General features: G+C 33.7%; 2 protein-coding genes across 4 annotated transcripts; one reads left to right on the top strand and one right to left on the bottom strand.

The window, feature by feature from the left end:
- The first annotated feature begins 54 nt into the window (after window positions 1-54).
- LOC125679607 (MORN repeat-containing protein 5-like) lies at window positions 55-3,656 on the top strand. Its single transcript, XM_048918931.2, has 5 exons — window positions 55-139; window positions 992-1,139; window positions 2,114-2,225; window positions 2,984-3,115; window positions 3,457-3,656. Exons 1-5 carry the CDS (start codon window positions 93-95, stop codon window positions 3,537-3,539), a joined length of 522 nt encoding a protein of 173 aa, XP_048774888.1. The 5' UTR covers window positions 55-92; the 3' UTR covers window positions 3,540-3,656.
- A 546-nt stretch (window positions 3,657-4,202) lies between these two features.
- LOC125679601 (geranylgeranyl transferase type-2 subunit beta-like) lies at window positions 4,203-13,396 on the bottom strand. Of its 3 annotated transcripts, XM_048918917.2 has the most exons (8): window positions 13,264-13,396; window positions 13,008-13,115; window positions 9,442-9,639; window positions 8,529-8,634; window positions 7,857-7,909; window positions 7,549-7,771; window positions 6,210-6,298; window positions 4,203-5,629 (listed from the first exon to the last, which is right to left on the bottom strand). In XM_048918917.2, the coding sequence occupies exons 1-8, from the start codon at window positions 13,264-13,266 to the stop codon at window positions 5,417-5,419; spliced, it is 993 nt and encodes a 330-aa protein (XP_048774874.2). In that variant the 5' UTR covers window positions 13,267-13,396; the 3' UTR covers window positions 4,203-5,416. The 3 variants fall into 3 exon arrangements, with proteins under 3 accessions (XP_048774874.2, XP_048774875.2, XP_056011163.1); XM_048918918.2 differs by lacking the exon at window positions 9,442-9,639 and having other exon boundaries at window positions 13,264-13,377; XM_056155188.1 differs by lacking the exon at window positions 13,264-13,396 and having other exon boundaries at window positions 13,000-13,116.
- Window positions 13,397-13,960: the final 564 nt, after the last annotated feature.

Here is a 13,960-nt window from a genome sequence, read left to right as displayed (position 1 = left end):
TATTATGTTCCTTCGTAATTGACGGAATTCTATAGTCCGACCGGAATAATTTCAACGCGTTGTTCGTTTCTCTTGACAACAAAAGCGGCAAAATGGAGTACACGGGAAGCAAATATGAGGGAGATTACAAAAATGGAAGGTATATCTGATTTGTTTCAGACTCAGTATAGGGGACTATAAGTGATAAGACAAATCAAGGCAAAAAATAATTTGAAGCAGAGGATAAGTATAAGAAATGATGGGTAAACGCAGAAAACATGTCATGTACGATGCGACCGAATTTACTCGATGTAAACAATACATGAATCACTGAATTTAGACTAGTTTCCTCCTGATTATGTGATTTATATGTAAAAATGATCATTTCGTACCACTCCTTTCGATGCGAAATATTTGGATGGATCGAATTTTTTTAAAGCTTACATTCAGCAGTTTGAAGAGGGACTATGTATAACATAACAACCCTCATTCTGCGTGCGTTGTGATCTTCTTACCCCAGGGTTTCCAAAAATATTTTAAAACCCATTAAGTTCAAAACACAATTTCACTTTTTCTTCCATGGTAACTTTTTGGAAAGGTATTTTGAAATACTAGTACTTCATAGGAAGTTGGGTACCTGATCCCGAAACTGTTTCTGGAATTCTGTAAGAGGAGGGTTTATGAATAACAGAATCCGACTCTCTTAATTTTGTATATATAATTGTACAGAAGAGGCTTATCTATGCAAAGATATGCATGAGTATAAAGCAACTGATCTAACAATGTCAAAAATTTGAAAATAAATGACATCATAATACAAAAGTCAATAGGATTATGTCATCACAATGAATGGTAGATGTTGTTGATTTATGAGTCCTTTCCCAATGATTTTGAAGTTTTTGAAATTCACTAGGTAAAATGATTTAATTCTTTATCCACAATTTCATTAATTTCAATATGTAAGCACTTTAAAGAGAAATTAATCTAAAATCAAGATAACATCTTCTTACAGAATGGAAGGAAAAGGAAATTATGAATTCCCCACAGAAACAAAATATGAAGGAGAAATGAAAGATGGAATGTTTCACGGAAAGGGAACTTTATTTTTTCCCAATGGTAGCAAATATGATGCCACTTGGGAAAATGGTGTAGCGGTACAGGTAAGGGATTCTCTTCCTTAACCGAGTCACCATATATAGACCATTCATTACTTCCTTAACCAAGTCACCATATACATGTACAGACATTTTCTTCCTAAACAGAAACACCAAGTCTAGACCTTTTCTTCCTTAAGCAAGTCACTGAATATAGATTTTCCCTTCGTTAACTTAAAGTCACTGAATATGTACATCTTCCATTTTTGAACGGAATATTGAATATACATCTTCCTTCCCTTAATCGAGTCACTAGATATGCATGTTCCCTTCCTTAATTGTCACTAGATATACATCTTCCCTTCCTTAACGGAGTCACTGAATATACATCTTCCCTTCCTTAACCGAGTCATTAAATATACATCTTCTCTTTTTAACTGAGTCACTAAATATTCGTCTTCCCTTCCTTAACGGTCACTAAATATACATCTTCTGTTTTTAACTGAGTCATTAAATATACATCTTCCCTTCCTTAACTGAGTCATTAAATATACATCTCTTTTTACCTGAGTCATTAGATATACATCTTCCCTTCCCTTCCTTAACCGAGTCACTAAATATACATCTTCCCTTGCTTGACTGAGTCATTAAATATACATCTTCCCTTTCTTAACCGAGTCACTAAACATACATCTTCTCTTCCTTAAACATCTTCCCTTTCTTAACTGTCACCAAATATACATCTTCTCTTCCTTAACCGAGTCATTAAATATACATCTTCTCTTCCTTAACCGAGTCCTTAAATATACATCTTCTCTTCCTTAACCGAGTCATTAAATATACATCTTCTCTTCCTTAACCGAGTCATTAAATATACATCTTCTCTTCCTTAACCGAGTCATTAGATATGCATCTTCTCTTTTTAACTGAGTCACTAGATATACATCATTGAACAGGAAAATTACACATTCCTGTAAAACTGAAATGAAGTGTCTTTGCATGAATAGCACATGTATATTAATCACAATCAATTTGAACAGGGAAAATACACATTTGCTGACGGATTAGCATATGAAGAAGAAAACTGGGAATACTGTGATGGTTATGACAGACGATTTTACACAGAAATTTGCAAAGGGTTAAAACCAGCAGGTAAATATACTCTCTACCTTTTTTTTTTTTTTTTTTTTTTTTTATATTTTTTTTTTTTTTTAAACATACACACAGTATATATCTACATACATTCTGCAAAGAAATTTGTACAAAATGTTTAGAAGAACTATCAAAGGTATATGTATATATTATTTTCTGAGAGAGAGAGAGAGAGAGAGAGAGAGGAGTTCAGTCATTATTTAATATATTTTAAAAGGGTACATATATATTGAAATTTATAAAAAAGATAATTTTCAAACAAAAAAAAATAAAAAATAAACAACAACAGCAAACAAACACTCAATGAAATAATTGATTCCAGCGGTTCCAGCAGGTGTCAAACAAATCTTTTTCACCATTTTTATATGCAATATGTCTGAGTTTCATAAAATGTGTTCATTAGCGATATCGCAACATTTACATTCAGTGTCTTCCCTTTACACCTCATAGTATAGATATAATATTTCAGCCAAAGAACAAGATTATTTTGTATAGTTTTCTTTTCATCCAAAAATAAAATTATTTTTTGTTATTGATATTTGAAGATTGGTCTTATGTTCAAATTCTCTTAAGAAATGCTGAACACTATCACATTCCCAAAACAAATGTTCAATTGTTTCTTCTTCTATATACTCTCTACCTAATAAAGTGTGTACTATCTGGAATACTATTAGATATTGTAAGTGCAGAGTGAGCGAAATTATCAACCTAAATAATTGAATTATGCATTCAATATCTTTATTATATATCTTACACAGGCAGATCACAATTGACCAATCGTGTGCCACCGCGGGAAATTCCTGAGGGCTGTTACGATTGTGGCGATGGCTTCTACAACCCAAAAACAAGAGTGGTTGTTGATTATAATCATAAATTTTTAAGAAATGCAGGTGGGTTACATTTATAGCAGAGAGATCTGAGACTGTTATAATGAGTATTTCAGTCTATCAATAGTTATTGGGTCTAGTACTTAACTTATCTTAAAGAGGCATAAGCTATCAAAAGTCATGGGTGCTGATTTATGATATTAACAAAATGACTAGAACTGCTTTACAGTACATAAAAATCATCACCAATATATCAATATTCAAACATTTGATAATTTTTACATCAACACGTCTTAGTTGAAAGATAATGGTCCTCTTCAGAAGTATATTCCTAGTGTGTACTTGTTTCACAGTGAGTCAAACAAGATTCTCCATACCAATACAATTGGTTGTTTTTTTTGCAGATGATGATGAACATGACTGGATTGTTAAAACGTGTCGGAAAGGCTGGGATGAATATGTAGGATATAAAAAATCTGCTGCTTAACTCTAGAAATATTAAAACATAACTTTAAAAATAACAAAATGTTCATGTGAAGATGGTGTAGTCATTCTTGTAAATATACTTCATTTTTCATTATTTGTAATAAATCATCAATCATTCCATCTTGTTTCTTGATATATGGACCAGATTGTTGTGAGTTATACCCACAGACACTTTTTGATGAAGCTCAGACAATACCTCTTAATAAAGAGTAAAATCTACATTGGAAGAAACTCTTCTTTTTATTCAAAATTGTATTATTTTCATAATGAGCTCTTTATTTCAAAATTTTATTTCTCAAAAGTCCAAACTAGAGTGAGGAATTGATTAACAGTGTGAGGACTTGACTGATAATGTGAGGACTTGACTGATAGTGTGAGAACTTGATGGATAGTGTGAGGACTTTACTAATAGTGTGAGGACTTGACAGTGTGAGGACTTTACTAATAGTGTGAGGACTTGACTGATAGTGCGAGAACTTGAGAGGTAGTCTGAGAACTTGACTCATAGTGTGAGAACTTGAGAGGTAGTGTGAGGACTTTACTAATAGTGTGAGGACTTGATTGATAGTGTGAGGACTTAACTGATAGTGTGAGGACTTGATGGATAGAGTGCAGCATATTCCTGGATGTAATTTATTTTTAAATACACAAATCCAACAAGAAATGAATGCAGTAATTTTATTTTACATTATTACATTGATATAAACAGTAATTGTAACTGACAAATTGTGTAGTAATACATATACCTCACTAAGAAAGGTTAATGTATAGTAATAATACATAAAAATCTACACCAAGACACACAGGAAAACAAATCCACCCTGTTTATGTATGAAGATTTCTTCATCAATATAGCAGTCAGATGGCTTTGATTACCAGTTGATAAAGCACCTGACTGGAGATTCAGTGAGCCTGGGTTTGAATCCCTGTCTGAACCATTAATTTTTTTTCCCATCCTGTTTTAAAATCATGATTGCACTGTTGGTATTGTTACCTACAATGGGCTGTCAGATTTGCCCCAAACTATTTATTTTGGTAATGTCAGCTCCTGGAACTGACATGTGAGAGGCCTGCTATGGGGTATTAATCATCCTGGAATGATTGTCTTCGAGGGTGAAGACATTTAATAAAGAAGGGATGTGGTGGTCAGCCGTATTTAATCATTGATGACCAGATAGCTCAGTTGGCAGAGCACCTTTCTAAAAAATTTGGGGTCTGTGTTCAAATCCAATTCTGGTCCATTGCATTTTCCCCCTTCCTGTTACAACGTGATTGCATTGTTGCTATTGTCACTTAAAATGAACTATCATATTCACTAACTCCCCCCTCCCCTTAATCATTGCTACATTAGAGCAATATGATAAATTCGACCTGTGGAGATTCCGAGAAATGGATGAAAATTTCCCTGTACACAATACATTCCCTCACATCCAATAGTGTACACGACATAATAACATAAAACAATACAGTTTATTTTTTTCCAACCTATCCACGAAGTCTTAACTCTATCCTCAATATTCCCACTAATTCTTTCAAAAATGTATTTGTGAATAAATGCAACTGAAGGAGGCTCCCAGCAACACAGTATATACCTGTATATAAATCCCTGATCCTCCACTCCAGGCAGGGAGGAGTATTTTATGTCCTAGAAACCCTGCTGAAACTATTACATGTATTATCAAAACATAAATAAAATTTTCAAAATCTTCCCTTATAACTCATCATTAACACCTCAGTCTGCTTAAGGGTTGCCTGTTTTTCTTTCAGTCTTGGTTTTTATTTTTCTACCAATGTCTTGAACAGATGTAACCTTCAGCGTCGAATGCAGTATCACAGAAGATGCTTGTATATAACCCTGGCTTTGTAGTACCGTTCTTTTTACAACAGTTCTACTCTAATGCCTGCTCTTTGAAGTACTTCCTCGGACATACAAAATACTGGATTCACTGGTTTAATCCGGTCATCCCCCAACAATGATAGACCCGCAATCCCAAACAGGGTGTGGAAGGGATCCACCATATCCCCGGGGCGGTCAGCAAACCCTCCTGTCTCCTCGTCTTGACTGGCCAAAATAAACTGAATCAACTTATCCTGTAAAGAAGAGACTCAATAAACATTTTACAATACTTGTATTGCTACAAAGAAGACAGGTGCCAAACCCTTTCAAAATTTGAATTGACACCAAATTTTTCAGCTGTATATGCTTCAGCAATAGATGTGTAATATGTTGCACCAATGGCGTCAGTATTAAACCAGTAAATACTTAGTTGTAGCATCCTGCGCAGTTGTGCTCAAAAGCTCAGAAGCTAACTTCCTTAAGCCTTCAGTTCAGGTGAACTAATAATAAATTGAGTGAAAAACAGCCAATTACTTTAAAAATACCAAAAATGGTGACAAAATGTTCTGTTTATGATGCGCCTTAACTATCCTCATCTACATCATTTTGATCCTACTAAAACAACAACCAGGTCGCATCAAGATTTTTGCATGAAATACAGTCAATTTTGAGACAAAAACACAACTATTGGTTTTGGTCAGCAAAGAAAGAGTCCTTATCAGATATAGAGTCCTTTCATTGATAGGGCTGAGAACCAGTCAATGTAAAGTGAGCTGTTTTAGCAACTGCAATCAAAACAACCTGTGAAATTAAATTCCTACAACAACTGCATACCTTGTCTATCCAGTGAAGTTTTCCGATTATTTTAAGAGAGGCTAGCACCCACCATGAGTAACACACATCTGGCAACTTTTCAGGTCGTCCTGTTAAGTAAATAAATTCAATGTACACTGATTTTCTGTTCATTCTCCTCACCAACATACAGATCTGAATCGACCATGGTTCTGATACATTTAGTGCAATGGATATCAAAAACTACACATAAGAGTTCTGTCACGTACCATAAATATACACCCGTCTTCATGATTAAGGGTCTTATAAATCAAGTTCAGATTGTAGTACATGTATGTAGGTTATGTAATAGGTGGTAAAACTGTATTTTGTAGAAAATTCCCAAAAATCCGACAGAAAAGGTGAAAACTTAAAATTGTAAAACTGTACAGCAATTAATGGCCATGAAGCTGTATTCATAATACACATTTTGAAAACTTAAAGAATCAAATTCTCTTAGATAAACCTGTACCTTTGAATCACTCCATGAATTCACTCAATTATATTCAATATCAGAATCATTTAAATTCAATATCTAAGAATCAGTCAGTGACATTTTATATCTACGAATCATTCTAAAAGTTCATCAAACTGCATTTTTCATTAAATGAAATTAAAATTCCTGAAATACAGGGCTTGAAACTAACTTTTTATGTCACCAGTTCAGCCGGACTGATAGGGCTTATTTTTAACAACTCCGTTGAAACATTTACTAGTCCACCAGGGTTTTCCAGAAATAATTAAACATATTTTGTTAATGTTATTCAAATAAATAATGGGATTAACATGAAATGTCTCGGACAATATTGCATCAATAATCAGGTTTGTCTGATGTCTGCAGAAAGGTGTGTTTAAGATTCCATGCATAAGTTTTTCAAAATGACATTTTAGAAAATTGACCAGTCCTATTGGACTAACCAAAATAAATATCAGTCTGTCCGTCAAACTTTTTACCAGTCATGAACTGACATGCAATTTCGAGCCCTGAAATGTACACATCTTCGATACCCATAAAAACAGTGTGAGATGAAACAATGAGAGGAATTTATATAAACAAACCTGTACCCTCTACAATGGCTTCACCAATCATGTACATTACACCAAACAAACTACAAATTTATTCCTTTGATAAACAATCTAATTTTCACATAAAGGAGTATAACTTTTGTAAAGGTGGAATGAACAAGGACAAAAGTTAAGCACATGATCTGTAATTTTCCCATATAGAAGGTAAACATCAGATTTGAATTCAATTTGTGAAAGCTTAAGGGAGTGAGGAAACCAGCACAGTCAAACATCGTTGTACCACTAGACGATTGGTTTCATACATAAAAGAACATACCATTAAGTCCCCCTGAGGGGAGTTGTCTTTCACACAACCACCATCCTAACAAGTCAGCATTCACATGATGCAGTCTGCCAGTTATAGCTAACATCCCCACACAACAATAGACTTGTCCAGAATGGGTCTCACTTCCAGGCCGGCAACCAAACCCACCATCAAAGTTCATACAAGTTAGTACAAATTCTACAGCTTTTTCCACATCTATTGCATCTAATTTGTTCTACAAAATAAAACAACTGTACAAACTCAACATTTCAGCACGACATTTTTTACTTCAGAGATTACTGTGGTTTTGAAATGCTTACCAGTAAAGCAAGACACGCAATGGCACAGAATGAAAATCGAGTATCTACTTCCCCTAAAATAGAGAAAAGAAGAAAAAAAACTATGTTCAGAGAAACTTGTTACTTTTATTCATTCAGTATATCATTCCTATTTCTCTATTCTTATTGTGCAACTACACAGTAATCATAAGTCATTCAATATATTCCGTGTGAGATGTAAACAGCATTTCTTTGAAAATTCATTCCTGTTCATTGACACAGCGTGGTATTTGTTACAGATGTATTACAGTATTTGAGAAATATATTTCATTTTTCAAAATACATGAGGGCATGAACTGCCATCCTTCAAGCTGGCATACTTTTCATGAAATGTGTTAGAACTAGTAGTTTATTTACCTCCCAAGCCGAAGAATGCTACATGTACTATTAACTGCTTTAAAGAATTATCTTTCTTGCAGAAATATGTATGATGATTGCAGACACATTTGGGTGAAAATTTATCTAAACGTTTAGTGGCATGATATTAAACCACTAAAAAAGCCAAAATTATCACTTCATGGAAAAAACATGCTATACCTTAGCACTCCATAAAGATTTGCTACAAAGCCCACTTATCTCTGTAAAAATTTGCTACACTTATCGTCATAAAACTTGCTACATAACCCACTAATTTCTGTAAAATATGCTACATACCCCACTTATCTCCATAAAAACTGCCATCCTCCTGCTGAAGTGAGATGACAAACTCTACAACTTTATCAGTGTTCACCACGTCTACAGCATCATACATTGTCAGTATCTACAACAACATCATACATTGTCAGTATCTACAACAGCATCATACATTGTCAGTATCTACAACAGCATCATACATTGTCAGTATCTACAACAACATCATACATTGTCAGTATCTACATCAGCATCATACATTGTCAGTATCTACAACAACATCACACATTGTCAGTATCTACAACAGCATCACACATTGTCAGCATCTACAACAGCATCATACATTGTCAGTATCTACAACAACATCACACGTTGTCAGCATCTACAACAGCATCACACATTGTCAGTATCTACAACAGCATCATACATTGTCAGTATCTACAACAACATCATACATTGTCAGTATCTACATCAGCATCATACATTGTCAGTATCTACAAAAACATCATACATTGTCAGTATCTACAACAACATCACACATTGTCAGTATCTACAACAGCATCACACGTTGTCAGCATCTACAACAGCATCACACATTGTCAGCATCTACAACAGCATCATACATTGTCAGTATCTACAACAGCATCATACATTGTCAGTATCTACAACAGCATCATACATTGTCAGTATCTACAACAACATCATACATTGTAAGGACAGAAAGCAACAATGAATGAACCAGTGTTTGTAAATAAATATTATGTCAATCTTTCTTATTACATAATTCCATATTGTAATAAATTTTAAATATGGATGTGAGAAAGAGAGAAATTTACATACAACTATTTGCACTTGATGCACGCTTTTCTAGTTAGATATATGACATGCTTTAATCAGAATCGAATTCACAACCACTGCAGGGAACAAACACATGTACCTGTATTGCACTCAGTGTGTACAGGAGGTGGGGGTCATGACCTATACTGGCACCTATCCCCCCGCACTCGTGCTGACACTGCTGGATAAACTTGAGAACTTCCTCCTTGTTCATTCTATCTAGCTGTTTCATCAGGTCCATCGCAGTCAGCCCCCAATACATCCCACTCAACCGTAAATACTCTGTTATACAGTATTCCTACAGAAAATTTACAATGTTAATGTTTCAGACTAAGCTGTTCTAAATCATGTTACTGAATGTAATTTGAAAGTAATCACTTTACTATTACATGTATATGTAAAGATTACATCACAATTATAACAAACACAGCAAAAGCCTCAAAGGGCTACTCATAAAGCAAGTTCTGTTATAATAATAATAATAATGTCCTTTATTTAAACAGGATAGCACAATTAGTTTAAAACTAGTTTACATTGTGGTCCTGAAAACATATATGCAGACAGCAGTATTATACAGATACAATATGAAATAGTATATGAAGGTATGTTGTATACATACATATATGCTATTTACATATTTAAAACTGAAAATAAAACAAAATAAATAAATAGACAAATAAAAATAAAACTGAAAATAATCAAAAACAAATCTATATGGTTTTAATTTCCCGAATGAAAATTTTTTCATATATGTGTCCTCATGCTTCTATGTCTACTTTGTTTTGTTTAACTACTTTAGTTCAGCATTTAAATATGCGAGATTGTCATGCTACTGTCTCAATTTTTCAATTCAAGTATAGTAATATATGTTCATACTCCAGGTCTTACTTGTGGCCCAAATTATTTTTTCTTGGCGCAGTTGGTTGAAATTTAAGACAATGGGTAATACAATTACACTGTACTGTGCTGCAGTAGAAAATATCTCTATGTTCTGAAGGGTTATAATGAAAAGTGCTTCATTTGTTTTTTTCCCCAATTTTTGTCCTTTGTCGTCAGCTAGACATTGCTTACAAATATTCTGTTTATTCAGACCATGAGCCTGTATTCTAATTCTCCCAACATTCTGTTTATTCATACCATGAGTCTGTATTCTAATTCTCCCAACACTTTGTTTATTCATACCATGAGTCTGTAAATTCTCCCAACATTCTGACAATCTGTTTATTCATACCATGAGTCTGTATTCAAATTCTCGCAACACTCTTTTTCAAACAAAATGCTAGTCAAAATACTAATTCAAAATACGTGATTTACTAAAATAATGCACATCTTTCTGAAATATTTCAATCTCCTGTGAATGAGATTTATGAATGATAAGGCTACCCTGCATTGATTTGTTTTCATTGTGTGGAAATTTTAAAGCAACAATAAGGGAAAATAACTGTTTTTAGAATTGGGAATAAGGCCTTATTTTGCCCCCCCCCCCCCCCCCCCCAACCCCCTCCCTTACAGACTTTTTAAAACATCTGTGTGAAAATTTTCAATATAATTACATATAGCATATTTATAATTATAACATATAACTTTTTTTAATTCATGTAACACTTTAATTGAAAGCACTAAACTTTCTTCTTATGTCTTCTTCAAGTTTAAACTAAAATACTTCCTCTCAGTGATACCTTTATCCTCATCTTGTTATATACACATGTATACATCTTTGCCATCTTTATAATAAAATGAAACAAAATCAACTGCTTTATATCTTTTTCAATTAAGGTGATGATAAAGACAGAAATGTAATGAATCTTGGGCTCCAAATTTTGGATTGGGCTGGAAAATATCTTGAAACAGGGATAGACATTAACTTTTCATCTCACTCGCCCTTTGGGCAAGTAAACTCGGAAGTTTTACTTGTCTGAATGAAAAACTTAGTTGTCCAAAATATTTTTGACTCTACTAAGCCTGTCAACTAGTAATTCTAATTATCTCTCTTTGTCAATTGGTGATACAGTATGATATATTGGAATGGGTCTTCACTATAATCTGACGATAATCAGTAAAGAAAACAACACTACATGGAGTTGGACTTTACTTTCTAATATTTGATATTCATCAAGCTTAACACAATTATTATAATAATCATATTTCCAATTCCTACTGAAAAAAATCACTTGCCCCATTGGGCAAGTGTGTATTGAGCTTCACTTGTTCGAACTGGGTTTTCACTTGCCTCGAGCAATCGCAAAACCGTTAATGTTGATCCCTGCGAAAAAGCTGCCTGGGCTGGTAAACTTTATGAAACCTAAATTGATCACAAATTTTTTTTTAGGTATAAAATTTGTTTGGCCCGTAAAAATTTTGCTTGGCTGTGATATTTGGATGAATCTCAGTATTTAAGTCATATTTCAATTCTAGAATTATCACAGGATTTACACTACTGTAAGTGAAAAATGCACAGTCACTCTTGATATTAAGAAGAGGTGGTAGTGTGTCCATTCATCAAGCTTATAGTTATTTAAGTGTGGACCCTGCCTGGTAAAGGTTCAGTGGATGCCCTTGGCAGGTGTGGCCATGTTAATAAAATGTTTACATAAGTGACTCAACACCTGTACCTGTTTGGAGGGTAGATAATTAATTGTTTAAACCTACACCTGGGCTGGGTTTATGGGGTAGCTAACTCATTGTTTATTTGTACAATTTCAATGATGAACACATACTAATAGAATGACATGTTATTTGGAAAATTTTGTTTTGACTTCTCGATGTGACACTCACAATAATTTTGAGAATGCGATTTTAAGGCCAGTGTGCATTCAAATTCTGTAGACCTGACTAATTTACTATAAATCAACAACACAAAGTAAACACCCTTAAATGTTTTACTGTACTCATTATTCTTATTTTTGTTCTTTTATATTAAACTTGAGACAGATTTGCCACCTGATTTTGAAATATGCATATTACAATGTTTATTCTTTGGTGATATTTTCTAAAGCCTAATTTCTATAAGTAATAACTGAACTTCAGAATATCAAAAAAAAAAAAAGAAAAAAAAAAGAAGAGCAACTCTCTTGAAGACTGCATTAATTCACTCTATAGAGAAAATGGTCTTAAAGCATTCATTTCACTATAAGCCAGACAAAGTTTCTATTGATTTTGTCAATCGATCTATCAATTCTCAAAAGTAAAAGTGAGGTCCAAAGTTTCAGTGTAGATGTTGATCAATCCAAATATATCATACCCCCTAAACAAAATCTCTCCAAAGGTCTATCCGTTTCCTATCTCCACAACTGTTCTAGGATATTGCCAATATATCTCCAGCCTCTAATTCTGTAACTTGCTATTAAAAAAGTAGACGATAGAGACCTACTAGAGATCTCCAAACTGCAAACGAGTAAATTAGGATCACACCAAACAAATACAGCCCTGGATGCACAGTGACTCAGGAATTTTCAAAAATGAAGACTGTCCATTCTCTTTTTTTTAAATGCTAGATTTACATGTAATATAATGTCAAGGAAAATGAATTTTTGAGTTTACTTGACTGTTGAGCGCGTGTTAAACTAAATGTGAAACCTACGGACTTTTAAAAATAAGTTAACAAAATGCCTGATTCAATTATTTCATGCATTCAGTCAGTGTGAACAGATTATCTCACCAACTCACATAGTCATCTTTCTTGGCTCCATAAGCTGCTATATAATCAGCATGTTTCTGAAGCAGCAGAGTCTTCTGTGCACTGTCAGGAATTATGACATCCTTCACTGGGGTACCCTGTAAGAGAGCGAAAATTGCAGAAGTTGCCGAGAACCATTAACTGATGAATGTAAACAACTTTTTGCAGTAGGATTTTCTTTGCCAGTTGTGTAGAAAATAACATGGCGCATCATTCATTACGAAAATGTTTAGAGGAGTTCACTACCATGTCTTTATGTAAAAAGAGTCCTAAACATTAGATCAAGCTAATCTCCACTTTAGGTTTTACTATCTAAACAGTCTAAACCATGATCGCTGCTGTCATAAACCCGGATATACAATTAGTAAAATAAAAAAACCTATCTGGATTTTTCCGGTACGTCGAATTACCCAAATGAACCCAAATGGACACAAATGGAACCCAAATGGAAATCAAATGGACCTAATGGAGGTCAAATGGACCCAAATGGAAATCTGAATACGAATTATATAGATTAATAATGAAATGGAAATCTAAATATGTATTAGTCTTCAAAGATTAATAATGAGTTTACATATGGGAATAAATAATTTTGATTTGATGCATGAATTTAATTATTTGTATTTGAACATTTCATGATATTAGATAAAAAGATATTGTATTTCATATCAAAGTGTATATAGATATCACGCATGTAAATGTATAAAGATAAAGTTGTGAGCAATATATATGTTGTAGCAGGTCTAGCGGGTGGGCGGTAAATCTAGTACTGCCGACTCCCGACTGTCCCGGATTGCGATGTTTTATAGATTATATTAAAACTGGCGAACAGAATTACTTCATATTTCTTGGGAACAATCTTTATGTCCAAACGGATTCATACAATTAAAAAAAAAACAACAATATCAATTGGTAAAATGAAGATGCAGCATACTCAAAAGCG

The sequence above is a fragment of the Ostrea edulis genome, chromosome 2 (genome assembly GCF_947568905.1).
Source record: "Ostrea edulis chromosome 2, xbOstEdul1.1, whole genome shotgun sequence".
NCBI lineage: Eukaryota > Metazoa > Mollusca > Bivalvia > Ostreida > Ostreidae > Ostrea > Ostrea edulis.
The sequence above is the reverse complement of the archived record's forward strand: the minus strand, read 5'-3'. Positions and strand labels throughout refer to the sequence as shown.